The following is a 25,018-nucleotide window of genomic DNA, read 5'->3' on the forward strand; positions in this document are numbered from 1 at the left end:
ATTGTGATAATAAATTTAGAATTGGTATCAATCGATATTTTGGAATCAATATTTTTACAGTAGTCGATTTTGGATAATGGGTTGAGACCCATAGAATAACTTTATCATTTGCACCTTAACTGCATGGGGTTTTGTCTTGATTAGATCAAGACAACATTATCTAATAATGACTAACAGTATACAAAAGTGAGACTCATCAGTATTGTATCAAATATAAAATCGATTAGATATCATGATTGAGTTATTCGAATGAATCGTCGCCAACGTCCATACCACGTTGAAAACACCGGTTCTCGTCCGATCACCGAAGTTAAGCAACGTCGGGCGCGGTCAGTACTTGAATGGGTGACCGCCTGGGAACACCGCGTGACGTTGGCTTTTTGCTGTTATTTTTTCTTTTTATTGTTATCAGTCAAGTTAATTTTATCACGTTTCACGTACTTTTATCGCGATTGACTTCTCATGCACGTCTTGCCAAGGAAACTATACTGGTAAGCCTCTTTATCATATTCGCTTTTACCGCTGCCTTTCCCTCCTACCAGCGCAGTTAATACTAACCATTATGACAGTCTTCAGTCTGCGATGTCCAATAGTAGTAAAAATATTTTTTTTTTATTATACTATGGGAACACACAAGCATACGGCTCGTTCGATGGTAAACGGGGTTACCATAGTCCATAGTCTATGGACACCTATTGTTTAAATGTTTCGATTTACTAATTAGTGTCTCTTTGATAATTTCAACAATACTTGGGGTACCACTTCATTAAATTCTAAGAATGAATTAGAATGTTGGAAAAAAAGTACGTGAAACGTGATAAAATCAACATAACTGATAACAGTAAAAAGAAAAAAATAACAGCAAAAAGCCAACGTCACGCGGTGTTCCCAGGCGGTCACCCATCCAAGTACTGACCGCGCCCGACGTTGCTTAACTTCGGTGATCGGACGAGAACCGGTGTTTTCAACGTGGTATGGACGTTGGCGACGATTCATTCGAATAACTCAATCATGATATTTTTTTTTTTTTTTTTTTTTTTTTTTTACAACACAGGGGGCAAACGAGCATGCGGCTCACCTGATGGTAAGTGACTACCGCCGCCCATGATCACCCACAACACCAGCGGCATTGCAGGTGTGCTGCCGGCCTTTTAAAAAGGAATATACTCTTTTCTTGAAGGTTATGTTGTCGTATCGGTTCGGAAATACTGCTGCTGGAAGTTGATTCCAAAGAATGGTTGTGCGTGGAAGAAAGTGCCTTGAAAAACGCACGGTGGAAGACCGCCACTCGTCCAGATGATTGGGATGAAACTTTAGTTTGTGGCGGGTTGTACGGTGGTGAAAATCAGCAGCAGGTATCAATCCGAACAATTCCTCAGAACACTCCCCATGATAAATTCGGTAGAAGATGCACAGAGATGCAACATCTCTGCGCAGTTTCAATGGGTCAAGCCGGACAGTAAGGCGTTGACTATCGATAATTCGAGCCGCCCGACTTTGAATGCGGTCTAACGGAAGGAGTTGGTACTGTGGCGCTCCTGCCCACAGGTGAGAACAGTATTCCATATGCGGCCTGACTTGGGCTTTATATAATTTCAGGCGGTGTTTTGGCATGAAATATCGTCTCACCCTATTGAGCACTCCTAACTTTTTGGAAGCTATCTTAGCCTTCTCCTCCAGATGACCGCAAAACTGGACGTCGCAAGATATATCAACGCCCAGAATTCCTAGACTTGACTTTTTATCAAGGGAAGTGCCCTGAAAGTGAGGAGATACGACAAACGGCGTCTTTTTTGCGGTAAACGCGCAGACTTGTGTCTTTTTGGGGTTAAATTGAACAAGATTTTGTTCACCCCAGATCGAAACTTGATGGAGTGAAGTTTCGATTTCAGACACAAGTCTATTCCGGCACTCATCGGTATGTGCCCGCGAGATCTTTGCATGACCGGTATATAATGTATCTCCTGTACTGTCGTCCGCATAGCAATGAATATTACTTATCTGTAACATATCATTGATATGCAGAAGAAACAGAGTCGGAGATAGTACACAGCCTTGCGGGACACCAGCATTCAAAGGTTTTAAATCAGAGCATGCACCGTCGACTACGACCTTAATGCTACGTTCCTTGAGAAAACTGGCGACCCAAATGCACAGTCTCGCAGGCAACCCAAATGAAGGTAGCTTTGAAAGCAGCGCTCTATGCCACACCCGATCAAAGGCCTTCGCAATATCCAGACTAACTGCTAAGGCCTCTCCCTTACTCTCGATTGCCACTGCCCATCGGTGTGTTAAGTAAGCTAAAAGATCACCGGCCGAACGTCCCTGTCGAAAGCCGTACTGGCGATCACAGATCAGCCGGTGCTCTTCTAGGTACCGGAGCAGTTGACGGTTAATGATGGATTCCATAACCTTCGAGAATAAGGAAGTGATAGCTATGGGCCTATAGTTAGCTGGATCTGAGCGATCTCCTTTTTAGGGATCGGATGCACCAGAGCAGTCTTCCAAAACTTTGGGACTATGCCCGATGAGTAGCTAAGCCGAAAAAGACGCGTAAGAACCGGAGCCAACTCTGGTGCGCACGTCCTAAGCACAATTGGAGGAATACCATCAGGCCCACTCGACTTATGGATTTCGAGGGAGAAAAGTGCTCTACGCACTGAGCTATGCGTGAATTTAATATCAGGCATAGAGCTCCTACAACACGTGATGGTCGGTGGTGGTTTCTCCCCGTCATCCAATGTCGAGTTTGACGCAAAGATGGATCCAAGAAGATCGGCCTTTTCTTTAGCGTTCTGGGCCAACGAGTCATCCTCCCTGCGCAAAGGTGGAAAAGATGACTTACAGAAATTCCCTTGTGCAGCTTTGGCAAGAGACCAGAAAGCTCGAGTCCCAGAGGGCAAACTAGCCAATCTCTTGCCAATTCTACTAATATGCTCTGACTTCGCTGTGGCTATAACTCTTTTGAAAGACCTAGAGGCAGAGTTATACTTCTTTTTAAGAGCACTGGTGTTAGGATCTCGCGACGCCACACCTTTAGCCCAGGTTAGGAAGCACTCCTGTTTCAGACGAGATGCTGTTCTATCTAATCGATTTTATATTTGATACAATACTGATGAGTCTCACTTTTGTATACTGTTAGTCATTATTAGATAATGTTGTCTTGATCTAATTCAGACAAAACCACATGCAGTTAAGGTGCAAATGATAAAGTTATTCTATGGGTCTCAACCCATTATCCAAAATCTACTACTGTAAAAATATTATTACACTTTGTGTTAATATTATTTTCTTTTTACTAAATTGCAGGTAGGTATATTACTTAGTAGAAAGAACGAATATGGACAATACAAAAAATATAATTAAAAAAAAATAGTTATAAAGGATGGGGTATTGTCAACTATTGTCCAAAATGGCATTGGACTCTATTGTATACACACCGCAAGTGAATGGGCGAAAGTGGTTTCTGGCCATACTTATAAAGCTGTGCAGATGAGACTCTTTTTCCGCGGGAGACAAAATATATGTACACTACTAATATAGTATTATATTATCTGCACTTATTTAAACATTACATTCTATCTATACTATCCCAATGGGAGACATGCGTGTCAATATCTGTCACAATATTTTTACAATAGTCTATTTTGGATAATGGGTTGAGACCCATAGAATAACATTATCATTTGCACACAAATTTGCTTTAGGGATTGTATTCACAAATATTTTATTAGTTGTTGTTATTCGATTAAACTGTTGCCAACGTCCATACCACGTTGAAAACACCGGTTCTCGTCCGATCACCGAAGTTAAGCAACGTCGGGCGCGGTCAGTACTTGGATGGGTGACTGCCTGGGAACACCGCGTGACGTTGGCTTTTTGCTGTTATTTTTTTCTTTTTACTGTTATCAGTTATGTTGATTTTGATTTTTTTGAGATTGAGTTGATTTGATCACGTTTCACGTACTTTTTTTCCAACATTCTAATTCATTCTTAGAATTTAATGAAGTGGTACTCCAAGTATTGTTGAAATTATCAAAGAGACACTCTATTATGTAAATCGAAACATTTAAACGATGGGTGTCCATAGACTATGGTAACCCCGTTTACCAGGCAGAATAGGCAGATAGGCAGAAACAATGGAAAGCCGAATTTCCGATTCACGCAAACCTCTTTCGCTTCATCAATATTCATAAATATTTTCATACCCACTCACCGGTTACGAGTACTTTTAATTTGGCCCTGCTTCAGCACGTTTGCCTATTTGATCGACATATGCATATCAAGAGCGGATCCTACCTCAACATTTCCATTCATTCGTATTTAATAAATCTCTTTCGTAATTCTTTTTACACTTTCGTACTCCTTCGTAAACTTAAAAAAACATTACTCTCGTTTCTTTGGCAATCAGTTAAAAATGAACACTTACTTTGACATTTTGTAACATATCCTGTAGCGTTGTAACGTCAATACGGTCAATGCGACGCAGCTTCAGTCCATCTTGGAGCAACGCTAAGAGACTCCCCGGATATGTCCCGTCCTGGGGCAGAGGCATCCCAGTAGTCCATAGCGTATACTGCTCCTTGAGCTTGTCGTATGTATAACTCCTCCATGGAATGGCAGCTGTATAATAAAGTATAAAGTATTTTTCATGAAATAGAAAGGTCTATGCTAGGGGGTGTTCAAGTTCAAGTATTACGTAACGCTATTTGAGGGGAGGTTTTATAACACGTTACAATGCGTTACAGTAGAACAATGTGTTATGTAACATAATTTTTTATTAAAAAAAAAACTAGGGAATTAAAATGTTTCAAATTAGCAACCCTTCGTTTATGTTTACGGGGAATCCCTAAACTGTATGTATCCCATTTTTATTTTATTAGTTTTCGTTGTCAGTATACCTTAGTGTTGGGACTTTTAAATAAAAAGGGTCATTTGGGCGGTACGTAACGTTGAGGGGAGTTACAACAAAATATTACAACGCGTTACATGGTGGGAGAGAGAGTCTAAACTCTTTAAAAATCGCATTAGGTAATACTTAAACGCTCCCTTATCGGTATATGTTGGCGGGAAACCAGTGAGGGGTGATAGGTGAGAATGAAGGCTGATAAGTTTGCCTAGTGTATAGTAATGAATCGATCAGTAATAAACAGAGAGCAGGGGCAACCTTAAATCATCTGGCTTCCTCGGGTAGATCCAAAATGCATTTTTTATTTTGTGAAACACAATTTTAAATTATTTAAATATAAATAAGTAATATATAAACAGGGGGAGGCTTATGTTAAACAATGGACAATAATTGGCTGATATGTTTATGATGACGTAGTACCTATGTACACGAGCTTTGTTGAGAAACAGCGTAATAGCTTGAAGCATCGTGAGGTCACCGACCCGCATTTAATATGATAAATATTGTTTATTTTTTTTAATGTTGTACAATATAAAAAGGCTTTAATGAATACAAACAGCCTCACAGGTATTTACTGTTAACTTTTTAAACACCATCTCGTAATAGTTACTGCAGGGGGGAAAGGGATTGTTAGTAATGGAGACTAAGAATCCCATAGCTAGCAATATACCCAATCAGGTCGACCTCCACGTGGTTCCCCCTGGAAACCATCGTGGTTAATTCTAGTGCAATTCATCACGATGGGCTAACTGACCTGCTTTCATCGTCACCTATCATCCCTCACTGGTGCTCCGCCAGCGTATCCCGTTAGCGCAGACGGGGTTACCATGTCATTTTCACTCATCAATAAAAAAATAGTTACTGCACAAATATTATAATAAAAATATTGTCGATGGACAAAATGTCCGCCGTCTGTACACCCTTTATCTATTTATTTCACAATTTATAAGTAATAGTGGTAAGAAGCCATCAAATATGCTTATTAAGGGTATTTACACTGACCGTTACAGCTTTCCCACAGTACAAGGCACAGGGAGTACACATCGCTTCTGCAGCAAGGGTGGACGAATCCATCTTCGTTCGGTTCGAACAACTCCGGCGCCTGCCACCGGTAATGTTCCGAATTGCAGTACACTTTGTACGGTTTCCCGACTGCGTTTGTCAAGAGGTAATCTTCTGATGAACGGTTCGATAGCAAAGGTTCGCAGTCTACCGACTTGGATTCACGTGTGTCTGTATGGGAACATAAGTATTACAAATTAATATTTATTATTATTATTTACTAGCTGTTGCCCGCGACTTCGTCCGCGTTTCCGTTGTTTTTTGTAAAATAAGTAGCCTATGTCCTTCCTCACGGTTCAGTGGTTTTGATGTAACAAACACATTTCCCTTCACTGATCTGCTTCAATTGATCGTAGCGTGATGAAAAGTATGCCCACCTGCTCAGGAGTATGAAGAATAATTGTACCAAGTTTCGTTAAAATCCGTCGAGTAGTTTTTGTTTCTATAACGAACATACATAAATTTTACTGACTGCATTTTTGGGATCAGTATCGATCACTAATCACCCCCTGATAGTTATTTTGGAAATATTATTCATGTACAGAATTTACCTCTCTACAGATTTATTATAAGTATAGATTATACCACTCGTTAACTGTCCACTGCTGAACATAGGCCTCACCCATAAGGGGAGTTTTGCCAGTAGTTGCCACACGTGGCAGGCTGGTTGACAACCGCGGTTACGCTTTAATGATGTTTTAAGAGTTTAAGTTTAAGAGACCTCCACGTGGTCCCCCCGGTAACCATCGTGTTAAATTCCAGGTATATTCCACACGATGGGCTAGCTGATCTGCCTTTTCATTCTCACCTATCATCTCTCACTGATGCCCTGCCAGCGTATACCGTTAACGCAGGCGGAATAACCATTCCATTGTCATCCATTTAAAAAAATATATTAGTAAATAAACATAAAGGCTTAATAAATTTCCACGTATCATGATTAAATCTAAGGATTGTGTTTAAGTACTGTTTAATTTGGTAAACTAATGTTAGATCTAGATTAAAAATTACACAACTTCAAAGTAACAATAAAAAACCCACTTGAGGAATATTACGTCATTTTCCCGAGACAAAAAGTAGCACTGCGTAATTTTCAATTCGTCACAATGAACTGTTCGAATTAATGCGGGCTTCATGAATACTTACATACGTTTAATTTATCGCGAATAGTAGCAAAGCAATATTCAATTGTTTAAATACATTAAGAAAGATAAATTAGTCCCAATTATGTAGGAATTCCCGTGTGGTCTCGGCATAGAATAGGCCACCCCTTCCTTTCCCGTAGGTGTCGTAAAAAGCGACTAAGGAAGGATGAGGGATGGGCAGCAGCGTCCCTTTTATAACATGTCTAAAGCCTAACTGCGGTTGCCAATCCGCCTATGAAACGTATCAACTACTGGCAAAACTCCCCCTTCGGGGAAGGCTTATGTTTAACAGTGGACAATTAATTATATGATGGTGATGTAGTGTCTATATACACGTGCTTTGTTGAAAAACAGCGTAATAACTAAAAGCGTTGTGGAGGTCACCGACCCGCATTTAGTGTGATACATATTTTTTTTATCTTGTACAATATAAAAAAGGATTTAATCATACAAACAACCTCAAAGGTATTTACTGTTCACTTTTTAAATACCATCTCGTAATAGTGTACAGACATTATAGTAAAAATACTTAAAGCATCAAATCTCAAAAACGGATCAACTTTTTGTTAGCTAATTTGAAAATTAGCCGACTCGTTTTTTTTTATCAGTGTTCTATATAGTTACGTATAAAATGTATCTTGACGTATTATTTAATAAATAAAATGATGTAGAAGATTACATTACACAGAAGATGCATTAAAAAGATGCAGAAATTATAAGACAAAATAAATATAGAAGTTATAATGGAATCACTCATGACTATTATATTTATCACGCAAAATTGTATGAAAAAGTTGACGCGTTTTTCTCGAAGCATTTTTATGGAGACATTCTAAGTAAAAATATTATGTCGGTGGACAAAATGTCCGTCATTTGCACACGCTTTATTTATTTTACAATTTATTGGACCCGTTACTTAATACAACTCATGGGTAACATACCTTCAATATTGACGTATTGTGGTTCGGGCGAGTACAGATCGTAGTTTTTCTCCGCCTTTTCCTTCACCCTCGGCAGTTTCACACAAGGACCTAGGTCGGCGAGCTTGGCCGCACCATGATTGGATATCATGATGCTGGCGCTTGTCAGGTCCGTGTGGATGTAGCCTTGCATACGGAGGAACACCAGAGCGTTGGCGATGTCCAGTGCGTACTGCACTGACGTCTGAGCGCTCAACATTCGGCCCTGGGATGAAATTAAAAACAAAAAGGGTATAACTTTATTTTTAATGTTAACGCGCATGTGACATCACTAATGTTACTTATGGTAATCGCTTACCATCAGACCAACCATATACTTTGCCGCTATCGTTGCTTAAAAAAAAAGTTTAATGGACGTCTGACGTTTTTATGAATAACTATTTGCTGATTTTATTGTTAAAAGTTTTGTAAGCACACATTTTATTTTAATGTAATAAGTAGCAATTAGGCTCACGCTCGCGTTACAGCCGCTCATGATGACGATCACGAATTGATCCCGAAACTAGTCGAGCTTTTTCGATATAATTACACGTAAGTTAAACCGGTAGTTATTACATTGAAACTGTTTGATGGATTCAGAAAAAAAAAACATTTCATTTCAACATACTCGTACATGTAGTTACGAGTTTATGACACTTTTTATTTACATAGGAAAGATCATTATATCTTGTTAATTACACACATGATAGCAAGTAAACATTTTATAGAGGATAGAACACGCTTCTCACGCATATTAAATTATACCGAGTATTTGCATAAGGAAACAAACATAATTACATGGTAGCGACAGTATCGCTACATCACAATCGCATGTTAGACGCATGATTAATGGAGTCAACAAAAAACGTTCAGACTTACCTTGCACCCTAAAGCCAGTTAGACATATAATAATAATTAAATTATGTATTACAAATTTATTGCATTACAAAGGGATTAAAATATTAATACTTTAAAATTTATTTTCGGAAGTTAATGTGACATGATTTTGCATTGTAATAACACTGACATATTAAAAAAAAATATAAGATATTAAAATCTAAGTACTATTTACAGAAAATGTAATTCAATAATTACATAAATTCAATAAGCGGATTCTGAAGCGCCATCGTAAATATATATAAATCTTAATCTAATATTTTTATTCGATAAATTCCAATTATATTAATTTTAATTATCTACAAATAAAAACCGAGTTCAATTGTGGCATAACCAGTTATTTTGATTTCAAAACTTCTGAACCGATTTTGATAAAATTTCTATGAGAAAAATATGTAAGTATATCCTCTATCAGATAAAAAAAAATCAACAATTTCGTTTAGAACTGACGGAGTTATGAGGTAACAAACATAAAAAACCAAAAGAATTGAGAACCTCTTTTTCTGAAATCGGTTGAAAAACGGTTCATTTTTTATGTTCTTTAAAGTAATAAATGATGTAATTAAACAATGTTAGCTAGAAAAGTATTCTATTATATTATTACATTTTACAATGACTGTCACTGTGAAAATAATTAAATTAAGAAAATGTATTTTTTTATGCAACTTAGAATGGCAAACAAGCTGATGTCCCACCTATGGAAAGTGGTAACCGTCGCCTATAGACATGAGCAGTACCATGAACATAACATTGTATATTGTTTCGCCCATGATACCCCTATGCGTTACCATTCCTGAGGACTCAGATATTATTCCTCTGTACCCTGTAAATTCACGCCATATCCCTCCCTTCAAACCGAAACACAACCATGCAAACACAGCTGCTTCACGGTAGAAACACGAATGGGACAGAGGTACCCAAGCAATTAACTTTTGTACAAAGTCTCCCTCTGGTTTAAAATATTTTATATCCTTACACACATCATAGGATTCATCCAGTAACGGCCATAAAGGAATGTTTGATGGGAGGCGTCTAGATCCAAGGATCAAGAGCCACTTATCAGTAAAGTGTTGCATCATTAATTTGATGCAACACGTTGATACTTTCGACTTACTTTAATTATTTTTAAGGCGAAAGATTTGTTTCAGAGGTGCCAGAAAATGCCGGCCCCGGGTTCCATACATTTACAGAAAGATCGCGAACTTCCAGATGATTAAACTAAAGGTTAGGAAAATAGATTCAGTCTTACCTGAATATGTAATATACCGTACAGCGTGTCAACACATCTCTCGCAGATTAGTTGTATGTCGTTGTGCACGTCTGGGTACAGTCCCATTAGAAGTATTATGTTAGGGTGGCGACATTTTCTGTAAAAAATTGTAACGTATCATTTTTACGCAAAAAAAAAAATTCAAAAATCATTATAAAAAATTATTGTGTGAGAAAAATAAAAGAATTTTCAACTACCTATTTATTATCTGAGTTCAACGCAAATTTTCGGATCGAGAACTACTTGCGTAGACTAGGAACATTTTGCCTGCAGGCAAAATTGCCCTTTACATTTGCCTCATCTTCTCATGCTTGAGACAACTCTCATAATTAAAACACTAAAATTGTATGGTACTATTGTGGAACACTTGAGGGAAGGGGGGAATAAATAGTAATAGAGAGGTTAGCCCTCATTGCTATAATTTTTTCAATGAGTGAAAATGGAATGGTAACCTCTGCGCTATAATATATCTCATATCGCTCGGATGATAAGAGCAGGTCAGTTTTTTTTTAATGGGTGATAATGGAATGGTAACCTCGTCCGCGCTATCGGTATACGCTGGCGGGACATCAGTGAAGGATGATAGGTGAGGATGAAAGCAGGTCAGTTAGCCCATCGTGACAAATTTCACTAGAATTAACCACGATGGTTTCCAGGAGAAACCGCGGGGAGGTCAACCTGATAAGGTGTATTGCCAGCATTACTAACAATCTCTTTCCTCCGAGCAGGTTAGTTAGCCCACTGTGACGAACTCCATAAGAATAAACCACGATGGTTGAAGGATAGTGGAGAGATGGCGATGAAGCAGGTCAATTGCTCTATCAGTGAGAGATCGTGGGAAGCGATGCTCGCCTTCTGCGACGCCGTCATATCGCAGAAGGAGGCGGCGGAAAAGGAGCGGGAGAGTGCCACTCTCGCACCGTCAATCCGCCGCAGACGAGTCAGACGCAGAAGGAGGGGCGTGCCCAGTTCCGCCCCTCCTCCTTCCCCACTAGGGCCGGGGTGATACCTGTGGGAAGGTATTGTCCCAATGGTCCTGGGGGATGTGCTAATATACCGGCGCATCCTCCGAGTGGTAGGGTGAGCACGCCATCCACCCTATCTTGAGAGAGGAGACCTGTTCTTACCATCAGGGGGCGGGTCGCTGCCGTCGGAGATGTGGTGAGTACGAAAGCGAACCCATGTCTTCGACATATGGCATCTCGAGGATATATCGTCTGGTTTTTAGTGGGTACACCCCCACCTTACGGGGGGATTCCCACAGTACCCATTCACCTCCCACAAGGTGTATGGGTCTGCATAAAGCATTTTCCAGACGTTAAAAAAAAAATTATGGTCATTAAGGTCGACCTAATAGGGCCTAAAAATGAGTCTGTTAGATATTATTACTAAAAATCCTATCCCTCCTCATTGCTATCATTGCTGATAGGGTATCAGGTTAACCTTCCCCGATTCACCCGAAACGAACGTGGTTATTTCCTAGTGAATTCACTACGATGGACTAACTAACCTGATTTCATTCTCATATCACTCACTAGTTCACCGCCAGCATATAAGCAAACCATGTAGCGAAAACTAACTAAAATGTAGCGAAAACTGCTACATTCCATTTTTATTACACTAAAAAAAACACATACACATGTCGTAGAGTGCGATGCACTTGTACACAGTTTCCACAAAAGAAGGCTTTAACCAGTACAACAAAATAAAGATTATGATAAAATAAAGTTTTTTTTTTATGCAACTTAGATTGGCAAACAAGCTGACGGCCCATCTGATGGAAAGTGGTAAACATCGTCTATAGACATGAGCAGTATCATGGACATAACAGAGTATAATATTTCGCCCATGATACCCCCCATGCATTGCCATTCCTTAGGACTAAGCTGTTATGCCTCTGTAAAGTTTGCAAAAGCTTGCGTATTAAATCAATAAAACGTTAAAATTACTACATAATTAAATTATGAATTTCAAGTGGATGCAAGCAATACCAAACGCGTGCTAAATAATTCCTAACTAATGCGATATACACACGGAATCTCATTCAGTTTCGCAGTACGCCTCCGTTGCGTGAAGGCAACCTCTCGTGCAACCAATGGTCAATGTTTATTCACTGATTAATCTATTACTTTTCATTGGAAACACCAGCATTTTTATGGTAAATAGAAAAAGAAAAAAAATGCATTTACAGAGTTATTTGTTTGTATGTATGTAGTAGAGTTAATTATTACTTTATTAGTTATTCTGTACCAAGATTGTCCGAAACTTTGGTATCCCAAATAGTTGAACATAGCCTTCCTCATAAGAGGGGTTTCGCCAGTAGTTGCCATGCTTAGCAATCGTAGTTTGGCTTTTTTGTAAGGTAAGGAATTGTTATTAATGGGGACTAATGGCTTCATTGCTAGCAAGCCCTGTCAGGTCGACCGCGTGGAGGTTTCCTCTGAAAACCATCGTGATTAATACTTGTTGCATTCGTTACGATGGGCTAATTGACCTGCTCTCATGCTCATCTATCTACCCTCACTGGTGCCCCGCCAGTGTATACCGATAGCACTGGCGGGGTTAACATTTCATTACCATCCATTAAAAAAAAGTGGAGTTTATAGTCTAAATTAGTATTTGGCATAAATTGAAACCTAAAGGATCCGCTGATACTTAATCTATGTAAAGGATATGACGACAGTGTAGATTCCGAGCCGCCATGTCTCTAAACTTATTTGTAAAATTGAAATTAATGCTCGATATCACAGCGGAATCTTTATTATAAGGATCAATATGAACTCATTTTCTAATAGATTTAAGTTATAGTTATTGTAATTTTAATTTTTTGTTTTTTTTTATACAACTTAGAATGGCAAATAAACTGACGGCCCACTTGATGGAAAGTGATAATCGTCGCCTATAAACATGAGCAGTACCATGGACATAACAGAGTATGCTGTTTCGCCCATGATATCCCCCATGCGTTGCCATTCCTGAGGACTCAGGTGTTATTCCTCCGTACCCAGTAAATTCACGCCATATCCCAGCCTTCAAACCGAAACACAGCCATGCAAACACAACTGCTTCACGGTAGAAACACAAATGGGACAGAGGTACCCAAGCAATCGACTTTTGTACAAAGTCTCCCTCTGGTTTTAGTTTATGATGGTTCATAAAACAGTAATTTCGCGAAACTCTCAAATTAAAATATAAGGTTAAAAGATAGATTTAGAGAAATGACACATTAGAATCGAGCCCATGAAGATTCAGAACCGAGCCGAGGAATCAAGCTGTCAATATCATCAGTAAAAAAAATTGATACGGATGAAATATAAAATATACATATATATATATATATATATATATATATTTAATGAAGCGTTTTGTCCGATTTTTTGTGACGATCTTTGCTGCCCAATAATATAATTTAAAAGAAAGTGACAATCACACTATCAAAATATATTTATTGGTAATAGTTTTTATTAATAAGATGTTACGCATTATCAGTTCCTCTAAATTCACTCAGCCGAAAACAAGGGCAAAAACAAGTACCTACTTACAGATTACTAAAAAAATATTTTTTACGCAATTGAGTAATCAGCAGCAAGTCTTTTTATAACGTGTTTAATCATTGTACCTTAAAATATTTATCTCCGTGTTGCGTTTCCTTTTGACATGCTCTATGGAGACTCCCGTTAGCCGCTTTATCTGAACTGGTATAACGCCCCATTTGCCAAGGTTCCAGCACTTCTTATGGTCTATGGTTATGTCCAAATTACTTGCGCTTGCAATAGGAAGACCATATGCGCTTGCGTCGCTCTAAAACAAATGTAGGAAGAAAAATTATATACAGATAGGTAAATATTACGTTACATTTTCTTACTTAGGTGTCTAACTTAAGTATGAAAACTGGTGGTCTACCATGAAATAAAATTTCAAATTTTCGGGTTAAAATTCGTGTTTTTGTTCGTACCAAAATCGACCCAGTAAATAGAGCTTAACATTTTGTTCATTATAAATCCTATCCTAATAGTCCAGAGGAACGATATTTTAACATTTTTAATAATTTTAAACGGCATGTATTATGTAATTTTAACATCAAATTTCTGTTTCGTTCGTCCCCGAAATTTTGAAAAATATTTCATGGTAGGCCCCCTGATGTAACATTAAAATAGCGGAGACATTATCACACACAGATTAAGAACTTGATTGAATTAAACAATCGCAACTTTCAATATTTCAGACAATATATGTATTAAAGACACAATCGGGACTTAACGCGATGTAAAAGAAGTCCTGTCGTGGCCACGATGTGGTACAATCCACGTCGAAACGTCGACAATAAAGAAGCAGGTATGTAGGTATTATTTACCTGTAAAAGCTTTTACATCGAGTCCCGATTGTGTATTTAAAATATGTGTAAACAAAACGAAATTTATAGTCGGCTTCAATACAACTTAATTAAAAAATTAACTCTATTGAATTATCACAGTTTAACATTCTCTAAATGAAATTAGTGACATATCGAAACATTTAATTCTTTTTTTACTTGCACTACTATTGGATATCAGTAAACTGTCTTTTGGTCGAGTCAATTATTCGTTTGCTTATATATTTATTAAGATCCATTGAAATAGATTATATAAGCAAAATATAATAGACTTTATATAATTAAAGAATGTGAATCCACAAAAAAAGACTTAAATTTTGCCAAAACCAGTTTTTTTTTTAATTCTAAAACTAAATTACTGAAGTGATTTCGATAATATTTCTATGGGACTAATCTGTAAGTATATACTATCAGATAGAAAAAATCCAAATCGGTTTAAAACTGATGCAGTTTTGAGATAAAAAAAAAAAACATTTAAAAAATACAACCGAATTGAGATTTTTTTCAAGTCGGTTGAAAACCAAATTTATCTATTTAAATGATACGTTACTTTATTGTCCTCAGATCTGGTTGTATTTGGAGACTGCACTAATTGCTCATCAGCCCACCGGTCCAATTTTTTTAATTCGCTCATGACTTCCCAAAGTTTGTCTTCACAACCATCGTTCCTTGCGCACTCAGACGAACTCTGACTAGATACTTTGAGATCTCCAGCTAGTTTACAGCTCTCGTCTCCGTCGTCACTTCTCGATCCGTCCAGAAAGTTCTTTACATCGAAAGGTAGAGAATTGTTTTTGTAAAATTTTGGCGAGTCCACAAGATCTTCGTCATTAAAGTCTAACTGTTTGTGAACAATGAAATCCGTTTCGGGCGATCTGTACACTGTTTGCTGTGTTTGGCGTTTAGACTTCGGCGGTTCCGTGTATGACGCCCCAAACAGATCCCCGGGCATAAATACTTGGTTTTGAAATAGGAACTGTATGTTTGGGACGCCGTCTTGGTCTCTTTCCTCAGATGTTGCACTACGGCGTTTGGATTGGATTTTCTGCTTGTACTTCACACCTGATTTCTTTTCATAATTGAAAGAGTTGTCAAGATCTGCAGTGCAATTTGTGCACGAAACAGGCAAGGAATGTCTGCCACATTTTTTCTTCTCCGGAGTTATTTGGAGCTCTTTGTTACCCACGGATCTCCTCGCCTGGAATTCGGCCAAGTCTCGTTTGTATTCTTCTGTCCGGATGGTGCCCACTTGAGTTGCACTTTGTGTTTGTTGTTCTTCTGGAGTTGTAGACTCGGGAGGGACGTTATGACGAGTGGTCACAGTTACTCGTTCCCTGCGAACAAATTAAAGCCATGAAGTATGGAGCTAGTTATTGTAAATATATTTCCATTCAAATACTATAAAAAGATTTGTTTGTTTGTTATAAATATTGTGTATATTGTAAATATACTTAATCGATTTTAATAATTCTTTCACTTATATAAAGCTACATTATCAATGAGTAACATAGTCTATATCAGGAGTAGCCAACCGTTCGATCACGATCGACCGGTCGATTGCGACTATAAATCCAGTCGATCGTGGCAAGGCAAAAATATAATATTTTGCTAATCTAATGGAAAATGCTTGGACACAATGCTTACACTAATAAAAGAAAGTTGTTACTAAGAATAATTTTCAGTTTTATGTTTTCCCTCTTAATAAAGTAAAAACTACTAGAGTACTACATAATTGTGTAACTACGAGTATGCTGTTTCAAGTTTGTATGAGATTTCAAGAAGTATTAATTGGTAGATTGCACAGGGCTTAGTCAGTAGACAGTAGATCTTGGGTTTAGTCAAATTGGCCACTCCTGGTCTATATATTCGAAAATTCTATCTACCCATGTGAAGTCGGGCCGGATAGCTAATTTACAATAAATCTATATTCTCGCAAATGACATTACTCGTTACTGATATTTGGTAAGTTTTACTCTTGTAATACTAACTACGAGTTTGTTTATTTACATTTTATCTAAGAATAATTATAATGTTTTAGTTAAGTAGTTTGATAAATCATAAAGAGATAAAATTAATGTTTTCCCTTCTACTTCCTACCAATAATATAAAGTAAAAGACTGTAAGGATGTTTATTATTCAATCACGTTTAAGCGGATGCACGAATTTGAGTGAAATTTGGTCGCTGGAAAAAGTCAATTATAAAATAAAAGATTATAATCTTTGAATGGTATCCTTTATTTCAAAGTATCTGTTTCCGACAGTTTAATATCTTCTATCGATAGCCATATAAATAATACCCATAAATCTTCGTAGCTACTGTAATTTGTGCGTCATCAATACACATAATACCTATGTTTACCGTCTGTTAGATATTTTACTTACGACCCAAGCGATAGAAAGTGGTAACAATTACCTATAGATATCAACACCATGGACATCTACCAGTTCACTTGGATACACAATCAGAATTAACATGTGTATATGTCTTCCCCTTTAAACCGCAATTAATAGGACCTACTGTGGTGCTCATAAGGGGGCATCCATTAATTACGTGAGCTCAGAATAGGGGGGGAGGGGTCTAATGAATTCTCACCAAATCTCATTTAAACCGAGGGGGGGATAATCAAAAATCTCACGTCAACTTCAAAAAATATAAAATATTAAAGATATTACTAAAATATTAAAGATAAACGTAGACGTTTCCAGTGATTGTCTTCCTGCACTACTAGAAATCCCAGATGATATGTGTCCAATTATTTCGATTGAAAAAATACACGAGTCTTCATGGATTGAGTAAAAATTTAAAAGAAAGTGTTGTTTTTATATTTTTACTTTGAATTTTATTTTAAATAAATTTATTATAGTATACCTGAACGATTTATTATTTTCTCGAATAATAAATATAAATTAAGGTTAAAATATTTTTTGCGTCAAGGGGGGGGGGGGGGGGGGGGGTCAAGGCAAATCTCATTAAATCTCACCGGGGGGGGGGGGGGGGGGAGGAGTCTAAACTGATCGAAAAAGAGCTCACGTAATTAATGGATGCCCCCTAAATGGTATCTACACTCATCCCTAGCAATTACTGAGCACAATGTTATTGTCACTATGCCCTATAATTATACTGCCGTATCCCACCCTTCACACCGCAGCTCAATCACGCAAGCACTATAAGTAGGATAAAAGACTACTTTTGTACAAACTCTTTCTATGGTATATTTATCGAGTCCAATAAGAAAAGTAAAGAATTTTAAAAGCTGTGAAATTCTTGTGATCGGACTATGACTAACAGCACCTAATGACCGTTCGGACTGCATTCAGGTGGCTAAAGCGTGGGACTGTCGCGGTCGTGGGTCAACGGAGCGATACACTTGACGGCTTTTAGTAGAATACTTTTATATTGAATACTTGACATGGCGCTCTTAAATGAGGAAGTTATTAATATAACTGATCGATTATATTATCGATTAATTATTTTTTAACTTCCTATTTAATTAGAATAAAATAAAATGTAATAAGGATAAGAATATTTGTTATCGAAGTTAAAAGTTATAAAGTTAAATATTTTTGAATAGTATTTTTTTATGATTTTTGCGCTTATTCGGAGAGCAATTTCAATTGAAAAGAACGGGCAAGAAACTCATTTGTTACTTTTTAGAACAAAAGTTGATTTTACAATTAAAAATTTGTGTCCATATAAACTAGTAAACTGTCTTAGTATGTCGTTTCATCAAATAACTCGTCACTAAATTTCATTTTTTATTTCTAAATGTGAATATATGTTAGTTTGTTTTCTCTTAGCGCTTTAACTGCTTAACAAAACGTCGTGAAATTTTGTATATATATAGTATTTAGAATGGAGAAGGACGTAGGGTGTTTTTATCCCATTCGATCAACATATCCCGGTCACGCAGACGTATTCGCGAGTACAGATTAGTATTGGCTAAAATAAGCAAATAACATAACTTTAAATAATTCACCATATTAATTAATTGTACATTATTATACTTTAGTCAGTGTTATTTTTAAATATTGTAAGGGGACAGTAACTCGTCTATTTCACATTCGTACTGCTCTAAATACCACAATTCATTGACTGACCAACCACTTTTGACAGTCATCCACAGACCACAGACTGTGGTCGTCGCTGAAAATGTCGATGTTTCCTCACATAAACGCTCATGTTATATAAGATATAGGATACTATAGCATGGGGTTCTTCAGAATAAGAGCAAAGAGATTTCTTCAGGATCGACAACGCGGGCGTAATGCCCCTGGTATTGCAAGCGTTCATAGACTACGGTAACCGGTTACATTCAGATGGGTTGTATGTTTGTCTGCCGCCTCAGTGGCATAAAAAAAAAGAAGAATTTTAGTCCATATTTTATTTCACAACAAATATTACTTTCTACAGGTAGTAATATTTGTTTCTGTATTTTGTATCATTTCTCATTACAGTATTTACTATTCTATAAATGGTGCAATAAAGTGTAAATAAATAAATAAATAAATATTTTAGTTAAAAGGATAACATGTTTTATGTTTACATTTGCTAAATTCTTCATTAGTGTTATTTCAAAACATTTAATTACTGATAAAATATAAGAGTTATATATAACTTTTAAATCAGACGGGCTTTATACTTGATTGCCATCTTCGTGGTATAAAAAATAAAACAAAAAGTTATTAAATTTAGTACAAAATTTGTCATGTATTGATGATCGATCGATCATCAATATGACAACGGCAACAGTAACGCTGCAATACAAATCAATAGAATGCTTACAAATAATATTATTATAAAGATAAACTATCCAGAGGTTATATAGACTATTTCTTAAATTATTAATATTAATGAAAAGAGAAGCTAAAACCGTTTATTAATTATGCCAAGTGCTTAAAACAAATTATAAAGTCTTTTTTTAATTTTAACAAAGATCACTTTTAATGAAATACTGTGTTATATAAATCTAAATAGTAATTTTGGAAATTGGCATAAAGTATCCAAATAATATCGTTATGTTAGTGAATGTATTTAAAAAACGAAAAAATAAAACAGGAGTCGACTAGAAACAAAATCGAACAGACAAATCAACGTTCGATACACTTTTACCGATTAACAATTTGATAAAGCTGATGGAATGTTTCCAGACAAGTTAAGACATTTTCTGTAAGAATGTTTTTATAATAATTAATATGTAATAAGATAATATCATTGTTAGTTAACTTTTCTGTTATATTTAAATACATATGTATGTAGAAATAAATACTCCTGCCCTTTAGACAAGTGGCTTACAAATCCATCGATAGATATGTTATCGCTACCGTGTTCGTGAGATAGAATGAAACAGCAACCTCCGGCATTTCATTCTAAATGTATCGATCGTTAAGATTTGTTAGTCACCTGTCAAAATAATTATTGCAATTCTGATGAGAGTCATATTTACATAGGACCCATATACTTTTGGAAACCATAGTAGTTAATTCCAAATTGGTCGCTATGAGCCAACTCATGTACTGAAAGATTATTCTCACCTATCATCCCCCACTGATACCCGCCTGATGATACCCGCGATGATAAACTAATATCGCAGACCGTGTTACTGTTCTATTTTCACTTAAAAAAAAAAAAAAAAAAAACTTTTCTAAAGATCATACCGAAAGCTCAATACTCAATAGAGCGATCAAGATATTACCAGTGATAGGAGATCAAATTATAAATCCGCGATAATGTGAACGTATACAAATACAAACAATAGATTATGCAATTTTACAATTAAAATAGAAAGCATCTCGGATATCTGCCCAATTTTAAGTGACACGATGATAATGCTTACATAAATAAGCCGGCTGACCATCAATTTTGGTTATTTGGAAGGCAATAAGAAAATATCGGCCGCGATCAACAGACAACAGTCTGGTGAAAGTGAAATTTCAATAATGCTGTTTTAGAGAATGCCATGAAAGGTTTCTGATTGAATCGAGTAATTAATATAGGCATCAATCATCGTATTACATAGGAATTCTTTCATTATTTGTCGAGGTCGAGAATGTTGAGGTATTTGATTGTGGAATTACGAATATTAATGCAATGTATATCTACAGATGAGCAAAAAGAATGCATGCTTTCTCACGATAGAAGTGAAATAGGACAAAAAAGAAGCCTCCCCCCCCCCCTAATTATAAAAATGTTAAAAAAGTTAAAAAAGTTAAACCTCTCATGAACCTATTTTAGCTATTATAAGCTACTATAAGGATTGTCTCTTCTTCTTAATGTTAAATTCCTAATTTGAAAGAAAGTGACAAAACAGTGTAATAGTTAAAACAAGTTTGTAGGTTTCAGTTTTATAAGGGGGTTTATTTTTTTTAATTGGTGATAATGGAATGGTAATCCAATCTGCGCTATCGGTATACACTAGCGGGGCACCAGTGAGAGATGGAATAGCTGAGGATAAAACAGGTCAGTTGGGCCAAAATTCAAAAAGTATTAATTAAGATGGTTTCGAGGGGGAAACTCGTGAAAGTCGACCTGATGGAGTATATTGTTAGCAATCAGGCTGTTATATCCCCAATACCAACAATCCCTTTCCAACAAGGGTTTACATTTAGGTAGATATTTTGACGACCTTTTCATAACCGGGTCTTGACCACAAGATACATTCACGCGAAGTCGCGGGTAAAAGCTAGTATTATATAAAATAACTCCTACAAACTATCAATATCAGCAGTAACAAGTTGGAAATAAAAATATACAGGTATTAGCTATTGTTATTAAATATTCGACAAGCCAATATCAATTTATGGAGTTACGAGCCACTTGCATAATCTTAGCCTGCGAGATGTCAAAATATGACATAGCATTGTGTTGCGAATACGATACTATTAATCACAGTTTAACTTTTTGTGTCTCTGTCAGTTCTCGTTTTGTGCCGTCTAAACAGATATTGTCATTACAGTTTTTTTTATGAAAAAAAAAAAAGTAAATTGTGTTTCCAAATTCTGGTACCCTTACTAATATTATAAATGTTAAAGTGAGCGTTTGTTATCTTTTAGTGTCTTCACGGCTTAATCAATCACTATGAGATTTGGTATACTATAATATATAAGATGGAAAAGGATATATAGACTATTTTTTTTATCTTGGTCAGTAAACACACCATGGTCAACGCGGGTGGAAAGGGATTGTTAGTAAGAAAATTTAACAGGACCATTACTAGCAATATACCCTAACAGGTCGACCTCCGTGCGGTTCCCACTGAAAATCATCGTGGTTAATTTTTAATAATAATGATTGATCACGATGAACAAACTGACTTGCTTAATGCTCACCACTTGCTTCATGCACATCCCTCACTGGTGTCTCGTTAGCGTATTCTGATAGTGCAGGGGGGGTTACCATTCCATTATTGTCCATTAAAAAAAAAACACGGTCAACGCAGACGAACACGCGGGTATAATTGTGATATAATTTCTTCATTATACTAATTTGTTTTTGGTTCGAATCATAAATACTCGTATGCTTAACTATGTTATCGATAATGATTCGTCTTTTGTATATACATGTTTCACATAACTGTTTTTTTACGCAACCTGGAATGGCAAACAAGGTGACGACTCAAAGTGGTAACAGTCGTCTTTGTGTCATTGTGTATTGTTCTTTTTGTCACCTCTTACGACATTCGGGGATGAAAGAGTGATGACACAATGTTTTTTTTTGATGTTGAATAATGCGTAGTTACTGATACTGATAATATCTACCTATTTAAATCGATGGGGGCAGGGAGTCAAAGGTCCTTACCTAGTCTAAATACCTTGCATAGAATGTCTGGCGCCGGATAATTTCGTGCCCTTGCAACTCTCACTTAATTTCCCAAGACAAAGTATCTCGAGAGATGTCAAACATTAGGAGTTGCGAATACGAAAAAAGAACCTCAAAAGTTCTTTTTACCCATCGAAGTAAAACACGCGCGTAATTTAAAATACAAGCCCACATACACAAACTTGCCAACATTTATAAAATCGATACCTTTACGTCTTTTACGTCTTGTTAAACCAAGGGAGGCCAGAAAGTTCTTTGTGAGATGTTATTAGTCCGTTTTCTACTACTAATTACGTGAAATTTTAATTAATTGTTTATTTCATTTGCTTATTTCAATTAAATAAAAGAAAAAGTTGACATGACAAATTCAAATCTGTTCTCTTTGTGAGATTTTGTCAGTCAGTCCCCAAACCCCATCAACCATTCTATTTTAAATTTGTATAATTAGAGTGTGTCCAAATACCTAAAATGACACAAAAAATTGACATTTTGTAACTCAATTGACATCATAAAAACGAGACTAATTAATTTTACAAAATGTAGTTGAATTAATGAATAAAACTCTTTATTATTTTTATTTATATTATTATAATTATGTATTTATAATTGAATGTTAATAATCATAAAAAGATTAAAATACAACATTTGACAGAAATAAATATAATATTTGGGATTGTGTTGTGCAAATTGCCAAAAATTACTTGTGAATTCTTTTGTTTAACAGACATTATAATGTGGGGCAAGGTAAATTGTTGTAATGAACTTGCAAACATGTGAATATTCAAATTGAAAACAATGTTACCTATATAATAATAATAATAATAATGAAGAATATTTTAATTGGAATCTCTGTTAGTTGATTTTACATTGATATATATAAAAAAATCTCATTCATTGGAAAAATAAATGGTTATATCTTATTGGAAATTAAGTTAATAAATAAAATAATATTATTTAATAAATTGCAGAATATAATTTTGTTTAATAATAAATAAATATTGGAAATAAAAATATTTTAATCATATTTTAGTTATTTACAGATTCTAAATTTGCATGGTAAACTGTATTTTCACTTAATTTTATATTTACTATATTTGGGTGTCTATTTTTTTATATATTTGATTTTAAAAATAATTTCATGAATATATTACAGACTATGACTTAAGACATATTTGTATATCCTTGATGCTTACAAACTATTTCTTTAAATATAAATATTAATTTGCTTAAATGTTATTAATCTGCATTCCCATTAGCATTATATTATCTGTGCCATTAGTCATACTTTAGAATTATTTCATCTATAAGACCTATTGCATCTAAATGCATCAAATACACAATGGGCATGAGCAAATCCACTACAATATAATGACCTCCATGTATTGAAAGTATATAAAAAGCCCAAACAATTCTGATGGCATGGCATTTTAGGTGGAGACATTACATCATGATGGGACAATGCCTATAGCACTACATTGTTGAGTCATGGGCTAGTTCTATACAAAGAATTGCTTGGTCAAAGAAAAACTTAACATATACTGAGCTTGCATTGACAACTATATATATAAAACTGCTGTATCTAATTAAATAGATTTTATATACCCTAAGAACAGTTTATTTATATGAATAATCATGATAATCATTTCAGCCTATCCATTGTCTACTGCTGAGCATGGAAAAATATGAATATATTATTTTAAAAAACAACGAAAAATCCAAAGAGTCATGGTATTTAGAAAAAGAATGTGGGTAGGTACTTAAGTTCTTAAAAGCATAAGAAATTTTTATAAATATTAGGTATTATTTATTACATTTTACATTTTTAATAACATTTTAAAATTAAGTAGGTAGATAGGAAGTATGTGAATCTTTGGCATTTAATAGAAACGCTTTATTCTACTTTAATAAGTTCTATAAGTACTTACCGGCGTAGCCACTTAAAAACTCCCATGTCCTGCAATGAATCCACTTTTCTATCCAAAATTATAGCACTACATCAAAACCAAAAAATTACGGCGCTTATTAACAGTACTAAAGAGTATATAAACAAAATATTTTATAACATGAACTTAGAACAGACAAGACGAGCACGCGGACATTACCGGCACATTAGAAGTCCGATCGTTATAAAAAACGACTAGCAACAATGACCACCGATATATTGTGCGGTCAGACAAAACATCATGAACAGCACGCCATTCGCAATGAGCTGAATTTAGTTTTTTGTACAAATTACTTTTCGTCGCGCTCCGTTGATCCACTTCATCCGCGCCGGTCGTGCTCGAGCCTCGCTTGTCTGGTCTGCGGTCACAGGCGTTTCGTCAACCGTACAAAACGATACAATTTTAGAATAGAATTATATCTTAAAACTGTTTAAAAATCTACTATATTCGTAGGTAGTTTGATAAATGAGATTGTTATTGAGTTTTGTTTACAAATGTTTATTACCTATTTGACATTTGAGTATTCGTTATACTCCTAGCTTTGTATTCTTTTAAAAACTTTTTCATTACTAAGAGGATAAAATACTTTTCATAAAACTAAAATTAGAAAAGTTACTTATTAATTAAGTATAATAAAATTACTTG

General features: G+C 35.8%; 1 protein-coding gene and 3 non-coding genes across 6 annotated transcripts in view; 2 read left to right on the forward strand and 2 right to left on the reverse strand.

The window, feature by feature from the left end:
• LOC113510784 (uncharacterized) overlaps positions 1 to 25,018 on the reverse strand; it is a 38,006-nt gene extending 12,988 nt beyond the window's left edge. Inside the window, exons 1-8 of one of the 3 annotated variants that reach the window (XM_052902459.1) lie at positions 24,667 to 24,784; positions 24,356 to 24,461; positions 15,165 to 15,948; positions 13,862 to 14,043; positions 10,222 to 10,339; positions 8,058 to 8,301; positions 5,912 to 6,142; positions 4,430 to 4,623 (exon numbers count right to left, since the gene is read on the reverse strand). In XM_052902459.1, the coding sequence (XP_052758419.1) occupies positions 4,430 to 4,623; positions 5,912 to 6,142; positions 8,058 to 8,301; positions 10,222 to 10,339; positions 13,862 to 14,043; positions 15,165 to 15,948; positions 24,356 to 24,381 (1,779 nt within the window). In that variant the 5' untranslated portion in view covers positions 24,382 to 24,461; positions 24,667 to 24,784. The other 2 variants (XM_052902457.1, XM_052902458.1) reach the window with 2 other exon arrangements.
• LOC128202377 (5S ribosomal RNA) lies at positions 260 to 378 on the forward strand. The gene has a single exon (XR_008253745.1). It is a non-coding gene; the product is annotated as a 5S ribosomal RNA (ribosomal RNA).
• On the reverse strand, positions 868 to 986 carry LOC113510885 (5S ribosomal RNA). Its single transcript, XR_003402098.1, has one exon. It is a non-coding gene; the product is annotated as a 5S ribosomal RNA (ribosomal RNA).
• Positions 3,759 to 3,877, forward strand: LOC113510886 (5S ribosomal RNA). Its single transcript, XR_003402099.2, has one exon. It is a non-coding gene; the product is annotated as a 5S ribosomal RNA (ribosomal RNA).

Source organism: Galleria mellonella, unplaced genomic scaffold, assembly GCF_026898425.1.
Source record: "Galleria mellonella isolate WM207_F2 unplaced genomic scaffold, CSIRO_AGI_GalMel_v1 utg905, whole genome shotgun sequence".
Lineage (NCBI taxonomy): Eukaryota > Metazoa > Arthropoda > Insecta > Lepidoptera > Pyralidae > Galleria > Galleria mellonella.